This window comes from Typopeltis vanoorti, chromosome 6 (assembly GCF_054136105.1).
Source record: "Typopeltis vanoorti isolate ZY-2024b chromosome 6, IOZ_Tvanoo_1.0, whole genome shotgun sequence".
Taxonomy (NCBI): domain Eukaryota; kingdom Metazoa; phylum Arthropoda; class Arachnida; order Uropygi; family Thelyphonidae; genus Typopeltis; species Typopeltis vanoorti.
In genome coordinates this window covers 36,446,181-36,467,732 of record NC_143554.1, presented here as the reverse complement: position 1 = coordinate 36,467,732, position 21,552 = coordinate 36,446,181, and the positions used below count along the sequence as shown (strand labels likewise).

At 37.3% G+C, this 21,552-nt stretch overlaps 1 protein-coding gene across 5 annotated transcripts in view; it reads right to left on the bottom strand.

Annotated features, from left to right (window-relative positions):
• Positions 1–21,552, bottom strand: part of LOC150105383 (lisH domain-containing protein ARMC9-like) — a 694,238-nt gene that overhangs the window by 155,946 nt on the left and 516,740 nt on the right. For all 5 annotated transcript variants that reach the window (XM_090394755.1, XM_090394754.1, XM_090394756.1 and 2 more), the window contains exon 21: positions 2,342–2,380. In XM_090394755.1, the coding sequence (XP_090250881.1) occupies positions 2,342–2,380 (39 nt within the window). The remainder of the gene's footprint in view (positions 1–2,341; positions 2,381–21,552) is intronic.

The following is a 21,552-nucleotide window of genomic DNA, read 5'->3' as shown; positions in this document are numbered from 1 at the left end:
AATCACAAACATCCATGTTCCTGGTGGAATTCAAACCCACACCCTCTTCGCTAGAGAGTAGATATGCTAACCACTCAGCCAACCAGGCCAGCAAATAATTCTACAGTCATGCAACTAGTAGAAGAAAGGCTAAATATTGAAGACTCGTTTTAGCTGCAAGGGATGGCACATACATCCACTGAAGATATAATGGAAATGTTAAATGAATTTTCTGTCAGTGTATTTAATGTTGGGGAATGTGTGAGAGTAATTTCCAACAACAGCAGGAAAGAGAGACAGAAGACTTCATGGTTTAGAAATGTGAAGTGTTAAGAACATTACATCATCTTGATGTTAATAATAATAATACTGTGGGACAAGATGGCATATCACTGCATGTATTAAGAGAATATACAAAGGAGTTGGCAGTGTTCTTTACTTGATTGTTTAACAAGAGTCTGACAATAAGAACATTCCCAGAAGACTGGAAAGAAGGAAGAATAGTGTCACCACACAAAGGAGAATCTAAGTCATTGATGTCCAACTATAGGCAGTGGGCATATTAGCTGTAGAGGTGAAAGTGTAAGAGAGGCTGGTTAGAGATAGAATATAACCCAGGATTGATAAGAATATAAATATTTTGAGAGAAAGCAGCATGAATCTGCTAAGAGGAGATTTTGTTTCAGTAACAAAAGTAGGGTGACAAGCATATTGGAAAGAGAAGCATTTCATAGGATATGACATAACAGAATACTGTTAAAATACTGAGCAAGAGAGGATGGATAGTTAGTTTGGTAGACTGATTACAAAGACAGTGGACTGATCGGTACAGTGAGTTGTGTATGGAGTGCAATGCCTTGAAAGAGAAAGGTAACAGTGGGATACCACAGAGTTCCTTTCTGGGACTGCTTTTGTTAATTTATATATTGATATATAGTTCAAAGTCTAAAAGAAGGTATTCATTTGTTTGCTGATGATGCTAAATTAGGAATAGCAATGTCAGAAAGCTCTTGATATGATGTTATTACAAGAGCACTTGAATGGGTTGGCACTTTGTGCCGAAGAATGGAGGGTGTTTATACTGCTAGGTAGCTAAGTGTAAAGTCATGCCCTTTAGATGGAGAAGATGGAATGAGGTTTATTATATAAAAGGAACTTTGCTCTAGAAGGAGGCAACAGATCTTAGGGACTTGGTCGATTGGGAGCTGAAATTCAGGAGATGCATCACAAAGGTTGTACAAGTTACCAAGAAAACTGCTGCTATAATGTAAAGGACACTAACAAGGAGGGATAAGGAGATGACAGTTACACTGTATGATCAGGCTACATTTAGATTTCTGTACCCAGATTTACTCAATTGGAAGTTTGAGTGATAAGAAAACCTTAGAAAAAGTGCAGAGGTGAATGTTTCATAACTATGGAATGTTGAATATGAGAACAAAGAGAATGAGAATGAAAATGTGGTCTGCAGAGCATGGGAAATAGTAGGAAAAGTGGTGATACAAAAAAATATATAAATTGGTGAATTGGTGAGAAGAGATTATCAGATAGATAGAGGACAACTGTTGCACAAGGTAACAGATGGTGAGAGAATGACAAGTCATTCCTAGAAATTGTTAGGAGGAAGTAAAAAGGATTTTTTTTTTTTAAATGACAAGTGATGAACGAATAGAATGCATTGCCTGAGTGGATGGTGAATGTTCCATGACATGACTTCAAAGCAAGGTATGATTAGGAATTATGGTCTGTGAGTGTTTGGTCTCTTATGACGAGTCTTCTAACTTCATGGAGGCAATAATACTAATCTTTATTAAGGAACACTACAGTTTGACAAACGAATCTTGACATAAATGATGTTTTTGGTTTATAAGAATTATCCTATATTATTGAATACAAGTTGTTTAAAAGAAAGGAACTCAGAATTTAGCATTGCAAAATTCTACTAATGAAGCATTTGGATTCAATTGTTATATAGACAGATTGTGTCTGTTGCTTTTCACTGGATGAAAATGTCTGTTTTTTTTTAATTCTTGATTTTCTTGTTGATGTCTTCAGTCTCTATAGGAATAACTTATTTTACAAGGAAGATTCCGAAATGTTTGTTTGATTCATCATAGATTAAATAGTATGTCATTTGTTGCTGGCTTCTCAGTATATATGAGTAATGACTTGAAGAGGAAACCTAGAGTGAATTTTTAAAAAATAATTTAAGCATATACTCTTATGTCTCAGAGTATCATTAAATCTTAATTGCCCTTGCTGTTAGAGATCAATTATAGATTTCATTTGTAATGCTAAGACAAGTACCACATTTAAGTACTAAATTACTATAAGGCTATCCAAATTCAAAAATTTTACTGACCTCTTCTTGTTTCCTTGTTCTTGGCAAAAATACAGCATGCTGAAAAAATAATACATATTATCTGCAATAAAATTAAAGTAATGTACTGATGTATACAACCAGTGTATTAGAAAGTAGTTTTTATGAAAAAAAAAAAAAAAAGAGCAATTATATACACTGATAAGAAATTCACATAACTTCCATTAAAAACAGTATTGCGTTAAAATGCTCTTCTTTCTTTTAATAATGTTATTATCAGCATTGAAGAGTCTCTACACAGTCAAGAAACTAATCACAAGCAGTCTACTCTAAGCCTCACAAAGTGATTATATCACCCAAAGATTATTTACTGTGGAACATGCAAAGAGCAAGGCAGAAGGTATTTGAGAAGTTGTTCTCAAATACCTTCTGTCCTGCTCTCTAAGTAAAAATCACTTTTAACTTCAATGACTGAAAAATCTGCCCAGCATCATGTCTATTTAGGAAGCAACTCTTAACAACTTATGCACTTCATTCATATCATCCCTCTTGCTATTTTCTAAATTACATCTCCTCAATCTGTTTTCTCATAGCCAATATCCTCAATTTTTTTAAAAAAAATATTTATTCATTTATTATTTTTTTAATTGACCATGTACACAAGAGGTAGAAGCACCTATAGCACATCAGTGACATGTAACAGGTGCAGTCAAGAGTTAGGAAAGAAGAAAACTACTGATATTTTTCTTCAAGAACTAGAGGTTGCAGTTGTTAGTGAATACTTTACAAGGATAGCTGTTCCAGAGGATAGAGCTAGTTAGCATAAATGAATAAGAGGAAAAGTAGGCTTGGTGTATTTGCAGTTGGACTGAAAAAGAATCATGAGTTGCTGCTCTTGTTTTAACAGGCACAACAGAAAGCAGAGGAATGATGGTTACCAGTTCAGCAGAGCAGTATCCACTGAACTGGCTAAGAAGTAAATTTACAAATGATATTGAGCTGAAACAGTGCATCTGCGAGATAATTGTTGAAGTGAGTCAAGTGAGCAAGGGATCATCTATCAGTTCAACTGCTCTCTGCTGGACTGCATTGAAAAATTTTTGGGAAGTTTCTGTTGGATTCCGTCAATGCCGATCAACAGGTGACCTACTCTCATATATCACCCATCTCTGGACATATGTCATGGAAAAATTTGGTGAATCCCAAGTAGTAGCTGAAAGTTTATTTTTCACTTGGTTAGACTATAATAAATTTAGTTTAATCCTTTATCCAAGTGTGAGCAAACAAAGTTTGCACCTGAAAATATCTTCAGGACTGAGATAAGGTAGTACAACACTGGCAACTTGCAGCAAAGGTGGATCAAGCTCTCAACTCCTTGTCTCAGTATCTCCCATAATGCACAGCACATCTCCTTGCAGACATGTATAATGCTATGCATTACGGGGGAGAGGCACTACCCATACTGGTTTCGACCTTTATTGAGGTCTTCTCGTCAGTGGGAGCCAGGCCCAGAGTGGAGATACTAAGGCAGAAGCAATAGGAGAGGTCATCCTTACCTATAGGATTTGCCAAAAGGTGTGCCACCTTATTATTAAATTACTCTGGAGATGTGCTGTGCATTATGGGAGATACTGAGACATGGAGTTGAGAGCTTGATCCACCTTTGCTGCAAGTTGCCTGGTGTTGTACTACCTTACCTCAGTCCTGAAGATATTTTCAGGTGCAAACTTTGTTTGCTCACACTTGGATAAAGGATTAAACTAAATTTACCCAAGTAGTTGCACTTGATATCTCTAAAGCCTTTGACCGGGTCTGGCACAAAGGCTTACTAAGCAAACTTCCATCATTTGGACTGTCTCAGGACTTCTGCAGATGGATTGCCAGCTTCCTATCTGGATGCACACTATGTGTGATGGTAGATGGCCCCCTATCCTCCCACCATCCAACTAATGCTGGGGGTCCCACAAGGTTCAGTTCTCTCACCGACCCTCTTCCTTCTGTACATCAATGATCTACTTCAGTTGACCTCCAACATAATACACAGTTTTGCAGATGACAGCACATTGTAAACCTCCTTTTCATTTGATAAACTTTACCCTACACAACTCACTTCAATCCACAGAACATCAACCACAACTTCCCTTAATTCGGACCTCCAAGACATCCCTGATGGGGCTCAGATAACCTCGTCAACTTCAACGCTAGTAAAACCCAGTTCTGTCTTATTTTCCACAAAAAAGAACCATTTTCCCCCGGTATTATTTTTGGTAGCATTCAAATTCCCAGACAAGATGAAATTTCTCTTCTCGGAATTACCATGACATCAGGCCTCTCCTGGCATAACCACATCACAACCATTGCATTCTCAGCTTCCAAAAAAACTAGGCTTTCTCTTTTGCTTAAGACGTTACTTCACTTCAAAACAGCTGTTAACCTTATACAAATCACAAATCTGCCAAGCTACAGAATACTGTTCTCTATACTGGACTCAATACAGAGGAGAGTTTAGACTGATAAATGATCCATCTCTTACCAACTCACTCCCCCACTTTCACATAGCCATTTAATCTCTGCAACTTGTATATTCTACAAATATTTTCATGGAAAATGCTCATCTGAAATAGCATCAATAATTCCCCCACTCTGTACTAAACCCATTGAAACATGTACAGCCACAGCCCAATATCCCTTCACAGTACTCCTTGAAACCCACAGAACAAGTTTCTTTTACCCCTCCTTCATCCCTGCTACTACTGTACTGTGGAACAGTCTTCCCCCTAATGTATTTCCCAAGGAATACAATACACAGGCTTTTAAATCGAATGTCAACAAGTTTCTCCTTTCCCATCCCACTACCCATATACGGTACTAAAGAACTATAGGTTGACCAGCCATCCTCTTGTATATGGGCCCAACATAAAAAAAAAAATAATAAATAAAAATACAGGAATACTGCTTATCAATCATTTCTGTATCCTATTTCTTCATCAATCTCTCCAGTACCTTCCCCACGACCCCAGATATATAGACTGCCCTATAATTTGAAGCTACAGTCTTATCACCACCTTTATGCAGTGGAACAATTTTACCCTCCCCCCACTCCCTTGGAAAATGTGCTGTTGCAAGACTTTTATTAAATAGGCATGCCAATGCTCCCTAACGCCGATTCTCTGGAATATTCCCTTTAAGATGCATGGCGATATGTCATCAAATCCTATTGCCTTATTGACATCAAATTTATTTATTTCCTCAAATACTTCCTGCTCACTCACAATTAAGCCATCCTCTCCGATGTCCTCTACACTTAAGTTCCTCATGATTCCACTCTGATCAAAATGAAACACCCATATAAATTGATCACTGAATACCTCAACAATCTTCTGCAGCAGTTACCACTCTACCACTTTCATCTATTAACATCATTTTATCATGATCATTCTTCCTTCCACTTGCCAGATATCTTAAAATTTTTTTAGGGTTTTTCTTTGCCAATTTCTGTTCATACTCTACTACTTTTGTTTTCCTTACAAAGTCATTCTCCTGGTTTGTTCTTTATACTCTTCCTGTAACTGATTATTACCATTATTAATCTTGTACTTCCTCCAAAGTACCTTCTTTTTCCAGATTTCATGCTTAAGCTCCACATCCATCCATTTTACACTAACTTTATTCAGCCTTTTGCCGTTCATAATCCATTCACACATTGAAGCTGTTATGTATTTCTTTGTCAGTTCCCATGTAGCATTTATTTCCTTACCACTCAACTCCTCATTCCATATTATAGCTCCAATCACAAGCCTTATAATTCCACATATATCCTTTCCTCACAAAAGTCTACATATGACTAGCCACAACACAGGTGATCACTTTCATCAACTGGAGGAAAGGATGAAACCCTTCTCATAATTACTACCTCTGATGAAATGATCAGATCTAGAACTCTTGATCCTCGCATGCCTTCCTTTACATGATGCCTGAGATAGTTATCTCTCAAAAATTCAAGAAATTCCTTTTTACTTATTTCTAAATGCTATCTCTTCATTCCAATATATACTGCCATAATTAAAATCACCCATAATAATTACTCTTCCTTGCATTTGGTTGGTAGCAGCTTTAGCTTCCCCTAATGGATACTCACAGGGTGCAGAACGAGAACCTAGATGCTGCACATCCCTGCAATTTTCAACAGTGGCAGTTGTAAGTGGGATATAACCCCGACCTCATATTTGTTAGCTCAAAAATATCCAACACTCGTTATGTTAAAGATACCAAGCAATTTTAAACCTGGTTTTACTCCATTTTTCCCAAGTAAGCAAACAGACAAAATGTCAAGTTTGCGCCTGCAATTTATGCAAGACTAGCTGATCCTACAGGTAGTGCAAGACCAAGGCAACTCGTGGTAAAGGTGGAGCAAGCTCTGATCACTAATCTTAATATTTACCCTTAATTTACCCATAATTTACCCTTAAGAAGGGGGATGTATGATGTTTTGTATCATACATCCCCCTTCTTGGAGATGTGTTTTGGCATTAAGGGTAAATATTAAGATTAGTGATCAGAGCTTGCTCCACCTTTACCACGAGTTGCCTTGGTCTTGCACTACCTGTAGGATCAGCTAGTTTTGCAAAAATTGCAGGCGCAAACTTGACACTTTGTCTGTTTGCTTACTTGGGAAAAATGGAGTAAAACCAGGTTTAAAATTGCTTGGTATCTTTAACATAACTATACCCAAGTTAAAAATACTTTCTACATCCAACACTCCTGTTAAAAAGGTCTTAAATCCCATTCCACATACTCAACATAGACCTATAATGCTTCAATTCATCCCAGCCATTATGCCTAACACAGTCTCAGTTATTATCAACTCTTCTGATGCTATAACCAAATCCAAAACTCTTGAACCTCTTGTTCCCTCTATTACATGTTGCCTAAGACATTTGTCCCTCAAGAATTCTAGAAATTCCATTCCCTTATTGCATCTTATCAGCTAAGCAAATTGCTCACCAGCTGGTGCTGAATGGAAAATTCCCTAAAAAGCAGCGCCTAAAAAATAAGACATTTAGAACCCCAAGTGAGGAACAAAATATGATTAACTCAGATTTCATGATCACTGAACTCAATGCTGCCATAAACCTATTAAAATCTAGAAAATCTGCTGGCCTTGATGATATATGTAATGAACAAATTAAAAATTCAGGACTAAAGAGTGGTTATTAAACCTATACAACACTTGCCTGAGAACCCTAAGGATACCAACTATCTGGAAGCAAAAAGTGGTGGCCTTTCTGAAACCAGGGAAAACTCCAACCAAAGCAAAAAATGACAGACCTATATCACTACTCAGCAACCTCTTTAAACTCTATGAACGATTAATTTTGAATAGGCTACAACCCCTAATCGAACCCCATCTTATTGCTGAGCTGGCTGGTTTTAGACCAGGCAAATCTTATACATCACAAATCTCAACCCCACTCAATATATAGAAAATGGTTATGAGCAGAAACTAGCCAAAGGAGCAGAAGACAAGGCAATAGACAAACTATTGCCTTGTCCTCCTGCTCCAATCACTCTTGGAAAACAGACTTTTTTGTGGACCTTGGGGTATGAAGAGCCACTGACATCCCCCAAAAAACGGCCTCCCCCATGGAAGTGTGTCATCACCGTTACTTTTCAACATCTACATCAATGATCTCTCCATCTTTCCAGGAACTAGAAATTTTACCTATGCTGATGACCGTGCCATAGCTGCTCAATCAAAAAATTTCAAGTCCATTATAACTAATCTGTCACTTGCCTTAAATAGTCTAACTACATGTTATAGCAGTAATCAATTAAAACCAAACCCCTTGAAAACCCAGACTGGTCTTTTATAATAAGGAAGCCAACAGGAAGCTACAGATTTTTTAGGAAGGCTCTAATATAGAACATTCCTGGAACCCAATCTACCTCGGTGTGACTCTCAATCACACTCCTTCATATAAAACACACACAGAAAAAACAAAAGCAAAAGTTAATAAAAGAAACAATATACTAAGAAAGTTTACTTTCTCCAAATGGGGTGCAGACCCAATCACACTGAGATCTTCTGCCTCGACTCTTTGCTATTCTTCTGCTGAATATATCTGCCCAGTATAGTTCAGATCCTGCCATGTTGAAAAACTTGACCCAACATTGAATGAAAGCTGCTGCTTAATTACAGGATGGCTGAAACCAACACCATTAAGAGACCTGTATACTTTGGCTGGTATTGCACACCTTTAATTTAAAGATCTGCATTCTCAGCTGATGAAAGAAACAGACAAATTAATGTTGAGTGCCACCCACTATTTGGCCAGGCTACAGTGCCTCAAAGACTAAGATCCCAACATAGCTTTCTAGCAACCACCTAAAAACACTCCTTGAACCACATAAAAACTCTCCAGAGACAAGACTTCAACAATGACTTGCACTATACCCTGAGAATAATACTGGCATTCCAACAGCAGAACATCTTCCACACGGTGTCCACTTGGACTGGAATAATTGGAAAAGCCTCAACAGACTACGAATGACAGCCTGCTGCAAGCAAAAACTCATCAAATCAGACTACTTCATTGGACCAGATAATTGTGAATGTGGGACAACCCAGTCCATGGAACACCTTCTTTCTCACCCCCATTCCTCAATCGCCCTGTACAAAAGAGGACCTTATATCCTGCACAGAAAGAGCAGTTGACTGCACAAGATTCTGGAGGAAAATCTGACTATATTTATTATATTTCCCACTTTCATGTCTACCTTAACTTTCATGTTTACCTGGGAATCTGGAGGGTGGTGATGAAGAAATGTATAAACAACTTGGATTAGTGAACAAAGGAAGGGTAATTTATTTATTTATTTCATATCAAAACACAAGTGGTGCAGTAGTAAGTAATTGGTACAACATTATTTGCAACAAATTAGGATACATTACAAATGACAACAGCTTAAATTTAGCAAGGTGTGCTTAAGGGTCAAAGCAGTAAAAGTGAGAGGAGACCTTGACATAGGAATGTGGAGAATCGACCAGGGAATCTTACCTAATGTTCAATCCTCACCTTCTCATGGTGCACCCTGTTAGGTATCTACCCAGATACTGAACGAAAGAGGATGGGCTGACAATTTGGGATTTAGCCTAACAAATTGTATTCTTATTGGCTTAAACCAAAATATAAAATGACGGTACAACATGACAGGATGTCATGCTGGCTGGGGCATCGCCCGGTTAAACAAGGACCACGTTGCTTTTGCTGAGGAACCATGGTGAACAGTGAAAAGTCAGCTACTGGAACGAATCCTTAAACACATCACAACTTAACATCACCAGAGTTCAAGATTGGTAGTATCAACATAAGAAGCCTGAATGGCAAAGAAATAGAGCTAGCTGAAGAATTGGATAAGTTCCAGATCAACATAAGAGGGGGGGGGTGATGGAAGTTTTTCACTTGACTATGCTACCAATTATATATTTGGTTTTATCCTTTATCCAAGTGTAAGCAAACAAAGTTTATGCCTAAAGAATTTTCAGGACTGGGGTAACTCGTGGCAAAGGTGGTATAAGTTCTCCTCACTTGCCTTAGTATCCCATAATGCAAAGCACATCTCCTTGCAGACACATGGGAAATTATGTATAATGCTATGCATTAATGGTAATTATGTATAATGCTATGCATTAAGGGAAGGGTCACTACCCTGACGGGTTCCGACCTTCATCGAGGTCTCATCAGTCGGAGCCAGACCCAGAGGATGTGATACTAAGGTGATAACAAAGGATGAAACCATTCTGAGTAGTGACCCTTCCTTAGTGCATAGCATTATACATGTCTGCAAGGAGATGTGCTTTGCATTATGGGACACTAAAGTAAGTAATGAGAATTTATTATTATTATTATTATTACCCAAGACCTCATGGAGTCAAAGACTCATCTGGGAGATCCTTTTATCATGCACACATCTCATCATACCGTGTCTTAAACACACTCAAACTCCTTGCAGACACCACACTCTCAGGCAAGGCATTCTAATCATCCACAACTCTGCACGAAAAAAACCTGCCTCTCACTCCCCTACTCACACTCTCTTTATAGAGTTTCCAGGGGTGACCTCTGGTTCTCCCCTGATCTCCCACTATTCTCTGTAGAACTTCTCCACCTTGATCTTATAACAACCCCTTACCAACTTGTAGGTCTCTATCATATCTCCTCTCTTCCTTCTCTCCACCAGACTCTGCAAATTACATCTTCTCAATCTTTCCTCATACTCAACATTCCAGAGGTCAGAAACTACCTTAGTCAGTCGCCATTGGACTCTTTCCAACATTCTCTTCATCCTTCTGAAAACCAGGTTACCAAATCTGGGCACAATAGTCCATGTGTGGCCTAATCAAAGCCTTATGCAATGGAACCAGAATCTCCCTACTTCTACACGTCAATGTCCTCCGCATCATTCCCAGAAGTCTTTGCGTGGTCTTCACAATTTTGGTGATGTGTCCGCTAAATTTTAAATCCTTATCCACTATCACCCCTAGATCTCTTATTTCCTCTACCTCCAACAATATATTCTCACCAAGCATAAATACTGCATCCCATCTTTGTTTTCCAAATTTTAAAACCTTACATTTTGCAACATTGAACTCACATCCCCATTTCTGTGCCCAATCACTCAATCTATTCAAGTCTTCCTGTAAGGCCACAACATCTTCACTACTCTTTATGGTTCGTCCCAACTTTGCATCATCTGCAAACAACTGAATATCTCCATCCAAATCTTCACCAATATCATTAATATGCAAGTTAAATAGTAATGGCCCTAAAACAGACCCCTGAGGCACACCACTAGTGACTTTCCTATTTCTGGATATCGCACCCACATACACAACTTGTTGATAACTATCAGATAGCCAGTCTCCAATCCAATGCACCAATCTAATATCCAACCCCATCTGCTCTAGTTTGACTGTCAACTTATCATGAAGTACTCTATTAAAAGCTTTTTTGAAATCCAAGTATATTACTGTGTATCCTTCTCCTCTGTCCAAGGAAGTAGTCACTTTATTGTAATAAGTAAGTAGATTACTAAAACATGACTTCCCTTTAGCAAATCCATGCTGTCCATCAAAGATTATACCATTGTTGTCAACCAAACTCTGGATCCTAGTTCTCACAAGCTTCTCGAAAAACTTAACCATAACACCTGACACACAGATAGGCCTATAGTTTGATGCTTGAGTTCGATCACCTCCTTTATGAAGTGGCACAATCTTGCCCTCCTTCCACTCTTTAGGAACTTGACCAAGTACAAGACTAGTATTAAAAAAATATGTCAAGGCAGGTGTCAACTATCTGGCACATTCCTTCAGAATACGCAGTGGTATATTATCAAGTCCCACAGCCTTATTTACATCTAGTTTACTCAACTCCCCACACACCTCTTGCCCACTTACAGTCAGTCTCTCCTCCCCATCATCAACTGCTCTCAATCCCTCCATGAAGTCACATTCACAAGATTGAAAGATCTTTATGAACTGCTCATTAAGTATCTCCACCACACATTCTGCAACAGCTGTCTTTATACCATTTTCTCCAATCAATGTCATCCTTCCATAATCATTCTTTCTTTTGCTGGCTACATATCGAAAGAACTCCCTAGGATTCTTTTTGGCTTCATTAGCTACTCTCGCCAACCAAGTCACCCTCCTCGCCGTCTTTGTAGACCTCATGAAATTGGTTATTTCCACTTCTCTTATGCTGCCTCCACAATGCCCTTTTTCTCTGTATTGCATGCTTAATCTCTTTATTCATCCATCTCACACCTATCTTATTTAACCTTCTCATCCTTGGAATACATTTAGACATTGCATCTACTAGATAGTTTTTGAAAATCCCCCAAGCTACACTGATCTCTTTTCGAGCTAACTCCTCATTCCATGCTACACCCGCAAGCTGTCTCCTGAGCTCTTCATAATCACCCTCCCCCCTTGTAGTTTCACACATACCATTTTCTCACAGGGATTCTTGCACTGCTGGCAACCATCCAGGTAATCACCTCATGGTCACTTTCACCAATTGGTGGATGATTTGACACCTTACTGATAATTACATCCTCTGATGAGATGACCAAATCCAAGACCCTTAATCCTCGTGTGCTCTCTGTTACATACTGTCTGAGGTAGTTATCCCTCATGAACTCAAGAAACTCATTTTCTTTACTTCCTTTCTATACTGCCATAATTAAAATCACCCATAATGATCACCCTTTTCTTATTTGTTTGGCTAATTTGACTATACATTTCACTATCACCACCATCCACATTACCAGGTCTATAACAACATCCCACCAAGTATTTGATTCTATTCACCTCTATCTCACACCATACTGCCTCAAAACCACTGGCCCTATTTCCCTCTTGCATCTCTACCTTGTATGGACATAACTCTTTCTCTATCATCAATAGCACTCCCTCTCCCTTTTTACCCCTTCTATCCTCACGAAACATATCATACCCTTCCATCTCTATTCCTGTCAGGATGTCGTCCTCATCTAACCATGTCTCACTTATTCCGACAATCTTTGGGTGAACAGACGCAATTAGTGCAACCGTTTCATCCGCCTTGTTTCTTATACTTCTAGCATTGGTATACAAACACAACAGCTCATTTCTGGATCTACAGCTAGTTCCACTGATACCACTTACTCGATGTGATCTCTGCATGCTGATCTGGGGCCATTTCCCTTTCTGCTTTTAGAACCCTTTCAATTCTATCTGTTTCCTCTTGATCCCTGGTCATCCCTTTTCTTTCCTGCCTACACATGCTCTCACCTCCTCTTGAAGCATCCACCTTTCTCACGCTGTGTACCCCTGTCCACCCTGAGCCTCCCCGTTTCCCTGCTCCTCTTGCACACCCATTCTTTCATTTTCTATACTCGTACCACTCACTTCCCCATTCATATCCACTTCTTCAATCTCTCCTGTCTTACTCTCCTGCTCTTCCACATCATTCCCCCTCTCGATCTGATTCATTCTCTCTATTCACTTCTCTGCTTTCCAGCAGCAGTCTCTCCAAGCGACTCATACCATAACCACTCAAATGCAGTCCATCGCTCCCATACAGCTCACTTTGTCCTTCAAACTCATTCCACACATTAACAAACTGTACTCCCATCACCTCACACATTTCAGCCAGAATATCATTCAGAATCCTTGCTCTCCACCTCATTTCACCACAGTTATACCTAGGCAAAACACTGACTACCCTTCCTGTCACACTATTCTCTTTTATCTTTCCAAGCAGCCTCCTGATATTCATTTTGACATGCTCTTTGTTCTCTCTCAAATCATTTGTACCAATTAATACTATTAACTCTTTTGCTCGCTCCCGCCTCATATCTAATGCCTCAATCACTCTACTCATTTTACTGCCTGGAAAACATACCTTGTGCATTCTATCCTCTAGCACATCTTTAATAATGGAGTCGCCATACAACGCCACTCGCTCATCTTTTGTTAACTCTTTCATGCCATCATGATTTATTTTAATAGTTTTGACCTGAATTCTCTTAATTTCATTCCGCATCCATTTCATTTCTTGCTTTGTCCAATCCAATTCACTTTCCGAATCTCACGACACATTCTCTCTACCATTAAATCTTTCTAACTCTCGATCCCCTCTTCTCACTTTCCCTCTCATTCATCCTTCTTTGTTTCCGTACTTTCGGATCAACATACGTCCAACTTTCACTATCATTCTTCTCACTTTGACTCTCGTTTATCTTTCTTTGTTTATATACTTATACCACCTTTGTAACGAGTTACCCCAGTCCTGAAAATACTTCAAGCACAAACTTTGTTTACCTACACTTGGATAAAGGATTAAACCAAATATATGATTGGTATAATAGGGGGTGACTGAAACAAAAAAGACAAAAACTGGAATTTGTCTGAGATCTTTCTGAGCAATAAATATAAAATTCTATATTCAGGCAATGCTAATTAAGGAAAAGAAAGAGTAGCCATAGTATTCAACACTAAATACGAGACTAATCATCTTGAATGGTAGACAATATCAAGTAGAGTGATGTGGGCAAATATCAGAATGGCAAGCTGGACAATGAGACTTATTTATCCTATGGTCCCAGAGACGGTTCTACTAAGGAAGAAGTGGAGGAATTTTTTGAGGATTTAGAGAAAGCAACTGGCACAATGAAAAAGGAAAAGCTGGTCCTTGTTGGGGATCTAAATAGCAGAGTAGGAAATGATTGTCAGACATACAAAAATATTTTGGAAAAATCTGAAGGAAAAAGCAGAGGTAATAATAATGACAAATACCTGTTGTATTTTGGCTCAGGACATGGATTGGTTATTACTAACACAATGTTTCAACATAAAAAAATGCACAAATTCACATGGAGAGAAGAGGCAAGGAATAAGAAAGTCTCATTGACTATGTTATTGTTGATAGTGATGTTTTCTCACTCGTGCAGGATACCAGGGTGTAGAGAGGTTTTGAAATTGGAAGTGATCACCATTTAGTCTTGAGCAGGAATAAAATTGAATTTTGTATTGAAAAAAGGAACATGTACGAAAGTATTAAAGTGAATAAACGTTGAGCAGCTCTCAGATGTGAACTGTAGACTAAAATACACAAACATTATTTAAGAAAAAATGAAGGAGTTCGAGAACAGGAACCAAACCTTGGAGATTCAGTGGCAAGCAAATGAAGAAAACACAGATTGATTCAGCCAGAGAGGCATGTGGTGAGGTTGTCTGCAAGGATAGAAAAGTCAAAACTCCATGGTGGACACAGGAAGTTAAAGAGGTAGTGAAGGAAAAGAAGAAAGCATATCAAAAGTTCCTGGTAAATAAGTCAACTTGTGCTCTTAGAGAATACAGAGACAAATGTAAGAAAACTAAACACTGTGTAAAACTAGCTAAACAAAAGTAATGGGAAGACTTTGGTAAGAACACAGAAAATAATTATCAAGAAGGTGGCAAAATATTCTTGAGGTTGTTGAAGAAGTTGGAGAAAAGAGTGTTGTAAAAGGAATTAGAGATGATAAAGTGACATGAAAACTGGAGAAAAATATATCCTTGAAATATGGAGTAATTACTTCGCAAAACTGCTAAACGAAATAAGCAGTGATAGCACAGCGTTAAAAAAAAAACTCAACAGGCATGCAGTCAGGAATGCATATTATCCATACTTGAAGTAGACAAAGCCATCAAAGGCCTGAAATGTGGAAAGACAGTAGGAGAAGATGATATTCGACCAGAAATGCTCAAGTATGGAGGTATAAAAGTTGCTGCACTGCATAGTTCAGAAGGCCAGGAAAGAGGGACGAATTCCAGATGATTGGAATAGAGTTCTCATGGTACCCATATATAAAAAGGGAAATAAACTGAATGTGAGAATTACAGATGTATTTCTCTACTGAGTGTTCCTGGTAAGATTATTACTATTATTATTTTCGGGCTACTCCAGGGAGTCCTTAGACTCATCGAGGGAGGCCCTAAACATCATGTCCACACAACTATACGACATTCTCACAGTATCTATCATACCTTGCCTTGAACTTGCTCACTGTCATAGCACCCACAACAGACTCTGGCAGCTAATTCCACTCATTTACCACTGTAAAAGTAAAGAACCCAGCTCTAACACCACTGCTAACCACACTCCTGCCCAGCTTCCATAGGTGTCCCCTAGTTCTCCCACCATCAGTCCTGATCTCAAAAATATCCTCTGAATTAATCTTATAGAATCCTTTTAGCAAGCTTATAACCAAGCTTATAAAATTACTTGGTAACCCTAATATATATATATATATATATATATAAGTTGTTACCTTGGGAATAATGTATATTAGGGTTACCAAGTAATTTTATACACTTGGTTATTTTACTCCTAATCCCATGTAAGCAAACAGTTAAGTTTGTGCCTGAAAGTAGTTCAAGTCTAAAGGTGGTTCAACACCAGAGCAACTCATTGTAAAGGTGGGTAAAGCTCTGATCACTATTCTTAGTATTTTCCATTATGTCTCAAAAGATTTACACAAGTATACTTGAGAAATGGTTGAGAATTGTGGAACAAAAGCTTGGTGAAGAACAAGCTGGATTCAGGCCAAACAGAGGCTGTTAGGATCAGATTTTCACTTTAACACATTGTAAAATCATGGGAATATAAAAAGGATCTGTATTTAAGTTTTGTAGATCTGGAAAAAGCATATGACAAGGTGCCAAGAGAGAAGTGAAAACGCTACAGTTGTATGGTGTCAGTGGAATTATATCAAGCAATACTTAGCCCTTATTTGAGTTGCAAGTTAGCAGTAAGAATTGAAGGAAGTACAGGAAGATGGTTTTATGTTAAATCTGGTGTCAGACAAGGATGTACATTATCCCCTCTGTTATTCATTATCTATATGGATCACATTATTCCAACAATTCATAGTGCAGATCCCTTAATTTTCCCATTGCTAAAACACCTTTGTGGGCAGGTCAGGACTGGATTTAGACTTGCTGAGGCCCTAAGCTATACAAAACCCAGAGGCCCCCTACTGTTTTAAATTACATCAGCCGGTCTTTTTGTTTTTTTATTTGAGGCCCTAAGCTGTAGCTTTTTTTTTTTTAGCTTATACGTAAATCCGGCACTAGGGCAGGTGCATTGTCCTGATGAAAGATGATTTTTTTCTTCTGCAAACCAGGTCTTTTCTCACTGATGCCATGACCTTGTCTTCTTTGGCACTGAACAACCAGCTTCTGCCCACTGTTTTGACTGCTGTTTGGATTCTGGTGTGTACTGGTGAATTCAAGTCTCATCCATAGTAATAAATCGATGCACAAAATCAGTTTTATTCTTGTCAAAACGCTCCAAGCACAGAGATTTTAATACAAGTATGTTTTTGATCTGCGTGTCACCCATCTTGCACAAAACTTTTCATTTGCAATTCTTCATGCAAAATGTATTTTACATGTTCTTTTGGAATGCCTATAGTCTCAGCAATTTCACGCACTTTGACTCACCGGTGATCCAATACCAGATCGTGCACTGATCAATGATTTCTGGTGTAGTTACACTTTTTGAACGTCCTTCACGTGGATCATCTTTAAGGCTGGTACAGCTGCATTTAAACTTGACAGCCCATTTCATAATTGTCGTAAATAAAGGAGAAGAGTTCCCATAAACTTTTATGAACTTTGAATGAATTTCTTTTGGTATTAAACCTTCTTTTACAAAGAACTTTCTAACAGAATGATACTCAATTTTATCGATTTCAAGGGATACGGACAACACTTTAGCTTCCGACAGCTGCATAAAAAAACTACTTGATAGAATAATTTGCAACTTCACATCAATGCCTATGACAGATGTACCAACTTTGAAAAAAAAAATTTTGCCGACAGTGTTGCCATTTATGCTTGAGGCCGAGAACTTTTCAGACCACCCACATATAACATATATATATATATATGTAATTAATTTTTTTAACTTGGGGATACAGTATATTAGGGTTACCAAGTAATTTTATAAGCTTGGTTATTTAACTCCTAATCCCAAGTATGCAAACAATTAAGTTTGTGCCTGAAACATAGTTCAAGTCTAAAGATGGTACAACACCAGGGCAACTCATTGTTAAGGTGGGTAAAGCTCTGATCATTACATTATGGGAAAATACTAAGAATAATGATCAGAGCTTTACCCACCTTAACAATGAGTTGCCCTGGTGTTGTACCATCTTTAGACTTGAACTATGTTTCAGGCACAAACTTAATTGTTTGCATACTTGGGATTAGGAGTTAAATAACCAAGCTTATAAAATTACTTGGTAACCCTAATATATATATAAGTTTTTACCTTGGGAATAATGTATATTAGGGTTACCAAGTAATTTTATACACTTGGTTATTTTACTCCTAATCCCAAGTAAGCAAACAGTTAAGTTTGTGCCTGAAAGTAGTTCAAGTCTAAAGGTAGTTCAACACCAGGGCAACTCATTGTAAAGGTGGGTAAAGCTCTGATCACTATTCTTAGTATTTTCCATTATGTAAAGCACATTTCACTAAGAAATGTATACTGCAATACATTATGGGAGGGATCACTACCCAGACTGGTTTCAACCTTTTTTGAGGTCTCCTCAGTCAGTAGCTAGACCCTAAATACCAAAGTAATACAGAGCCTTATCAACTTTACCTATATAATATATAGGTAAAGTTGATAAGTTAATAATATACATTATTCCCAAGGTAAAAAACTTATTTACATCTATATCTCCTCCAGAGAGTCTTTCAAAATAAAAAACACCTTGTAGCAACTTATATAGGTAAAGTTGATAAGGCTCTGTATTACTAAAACCTTGGTATTTAGGGTCTAGCTACTCACTGAGGAGACCTCAAAAAAGGTTGAAGCCGGTCTGGGTAGTGACCCCTCCCATAATGTATTGCAGTATACATCTCTTAGTGAGATGTGCTTTACATTATGGAAAATACTAAAAACAGTGATCAGAGCTTTACCCACCTTTACAATGAGTTGCCCTGGTGTTGTAACATCTTTAGACTTGAACTTTGTTTCAGGTGCAAACTTAATTGTTTGCATACTTGGGATTAGGAGTTAAAAGTGGGGGTGCTGCATATACAAAATAAAAAAAAAAAATTATTTTTTTCTTAATCAGTAACCAATTTATTAATAAATAAATTTACATATTAAAAAATTGCTTTATTAAAAATATTTCACCCTCACGACGAACAAACACCAATAATAAAAGTTTCATATTTCACAGAAATAACGTGCGCATGCATACAATTTATCAGTAAGCAACAATGCCCAAATGAGCAGTGTCGGAATCACTTGTAACATGCAATGACAAGCGTAAACAAATATAGGTGAGTCTAGCTGAAATTGGTGTGATAATTCTGCCACTGCGTTAGATCACAGTGTATTCGTTTCGTGTAACGATAATTGAAAAAATATAATTATTTTCATGTTGGAAGTTTATTTTCCACTTGGTAGACCATAATAAATTTAGTTTAATCCTTTGTCAGTGGGAGCTAGACTTAGAGCTAGGGGCTTAGCTCTAGAAGAATTTTCCTCTGGAAAGACTGTACAAAGAAAGCTGTGAAACATACATTCACATTCCAACCTTAACAAAAATGATTGCCTTAAACTTTCTCAATTTTGGGAAAGTTACACTGACTAATACTCACCATTCCTACATTCTGTAAATTGTAATCAATTAATTTTATATTTAAAATTATTTTTAGAACTAATTTATTTTTGGATATCTATTAATGTATGTAGATGGAGCTATTCTCCTGCAGCTGATAGCAGCAGCACACTCAGGATTTAATCTTGGGGGAGTGGGGTGAGTTGAGTAGACGATTTGAGAATACACACTATGCATCGCATACAACCTATGACTGAGCATCTGCAATGATCACTAATTCATAAGCAGTATAGAAATAGAAGAATAGAAGACACGACATGACATAAATTTAAAAAAATTAATTTTTAATTAAGAAAAGATTTTTGGAAAATTTCCGAGTGTTTTTTTTTTTTTTCCTTTTTCTTTCTCTGGGTGCACCACTGGCTGATAGTACATATAATATCACATGCTTTCAATTGAACTGATGTTCTCTTTTTTGTGATTGATTCCCTATAATTGTATTGATAATGGCTATGAAGCAGCCAAACATTCTACAAATAAAAAGCATTAAATTAGCATAAGTGTTTCTGTTATTAATTAGTTATAATGTAATATATTATTATTATAATCAGCATCAAAACTTCATAAATTTAAAGACTCATCATAAGAGGTCCTCAGTGCCACATAATGCTCATCATGCTGCGCTTTATGCTTGTTCCCATTTCTATAGTCTGTCACTGTGTTCTCAGGCAATGGAATTCACCAACCATTTTCTATGAAAAATCATGCTCTTTAACCCTTTGCTTACATCCTTCTTAAAAAACCTTCAGGAAAGGCCTCTTGTTCTACTTTTGTTCCCTGCACTCTATGAAAAATCTCTTCCAAATTAATCTGGTTAAAATCTTTCAAGAATGGTGTAATTCTGTGGAAATGGCATTTGCATCCATTGTTCTAAGCTAGCCAAAGAAAGGGCATCTAAGTTTGATTTTAGTCATTGAATAGAGGAATTTTCTATAAGGCTTAGTTCAACAACTTTCCAAGTTAGTCGATGACTGGCACAGGCAAGGATGGTTTTTTTCCTCTTGGAAATTCAGGTTTTCAATTAAGACAGGAAACTCAAGAAAAGCAACCACAGCAGCCACACTATTTTAGATAATAATATATTGTGTTAGGATTAACAACCACACAACTGAAGCTGTCATTTCTCATACCCTCCTGACCAGATGCCATTTAAAATCATTGATAGTTTGGGCCTATCTCTGACTAGCTAAAGGTGGAGAATGACTGCCCTTCAGTCTCCAAAAAAAAAAAAAAAAGTCAGATAAGGCTAAAATGACCTCACCTACTCCCTTTCAGGAATAAAAGGCATTAGCAGATTTATTTTTTATTTACTTTCAGTTTATGCATCTCAATCATTGCATCCTCTGATACACATCAACTTAACTCTTCAAATGGCATTCCTCCAATCTGTATTCAAACTCAATATTCCAAAGACCTAACACCACCTTAGTCACTCTTCTCAGCACCCTTACCAAATAATCTTCTTTTCCCCTGAAAACAAGGTAACACATGCACAGTAAGCAATATGTGGTCTGAAGGCCCGTTTCTACATTTTGCAGGGCCCTGAGCGAAATGGAAAAGCAGGGTCTCTGAAAATTAGTAACATTTATGGAAATTTTAAATGGAAGAATATCTTGGTAATTAATTAATTAAAATCAAATATGAAAAATATTTATGCACTTAATAAACAAGCATGCTCTTTTGCATCAATTTAAGTAAAGGGAAAAAAATTAGTTAAAAAATAAATGTGTTTGTATGTACATGATATATTATTTTATTATGTAAGTACACATTATCATATAAATAAATAGGCCAGAACAATGATTTATTTAATAATATAAATAATGATATAAAAATATGAAAAAAAAATCCATTTTTACTATAAAGAATGAAATATATGTATAACAACTTACAAGATTTAAAAGAAATCTTAATATATTAAATTTTATTTAATACCTAATGTGCTTATCAATAAAATCATTTATAACGCTATCAAAATTCAAATTTTTTGCAATTTCAGGCTCTGTAGATATTATTGCCAG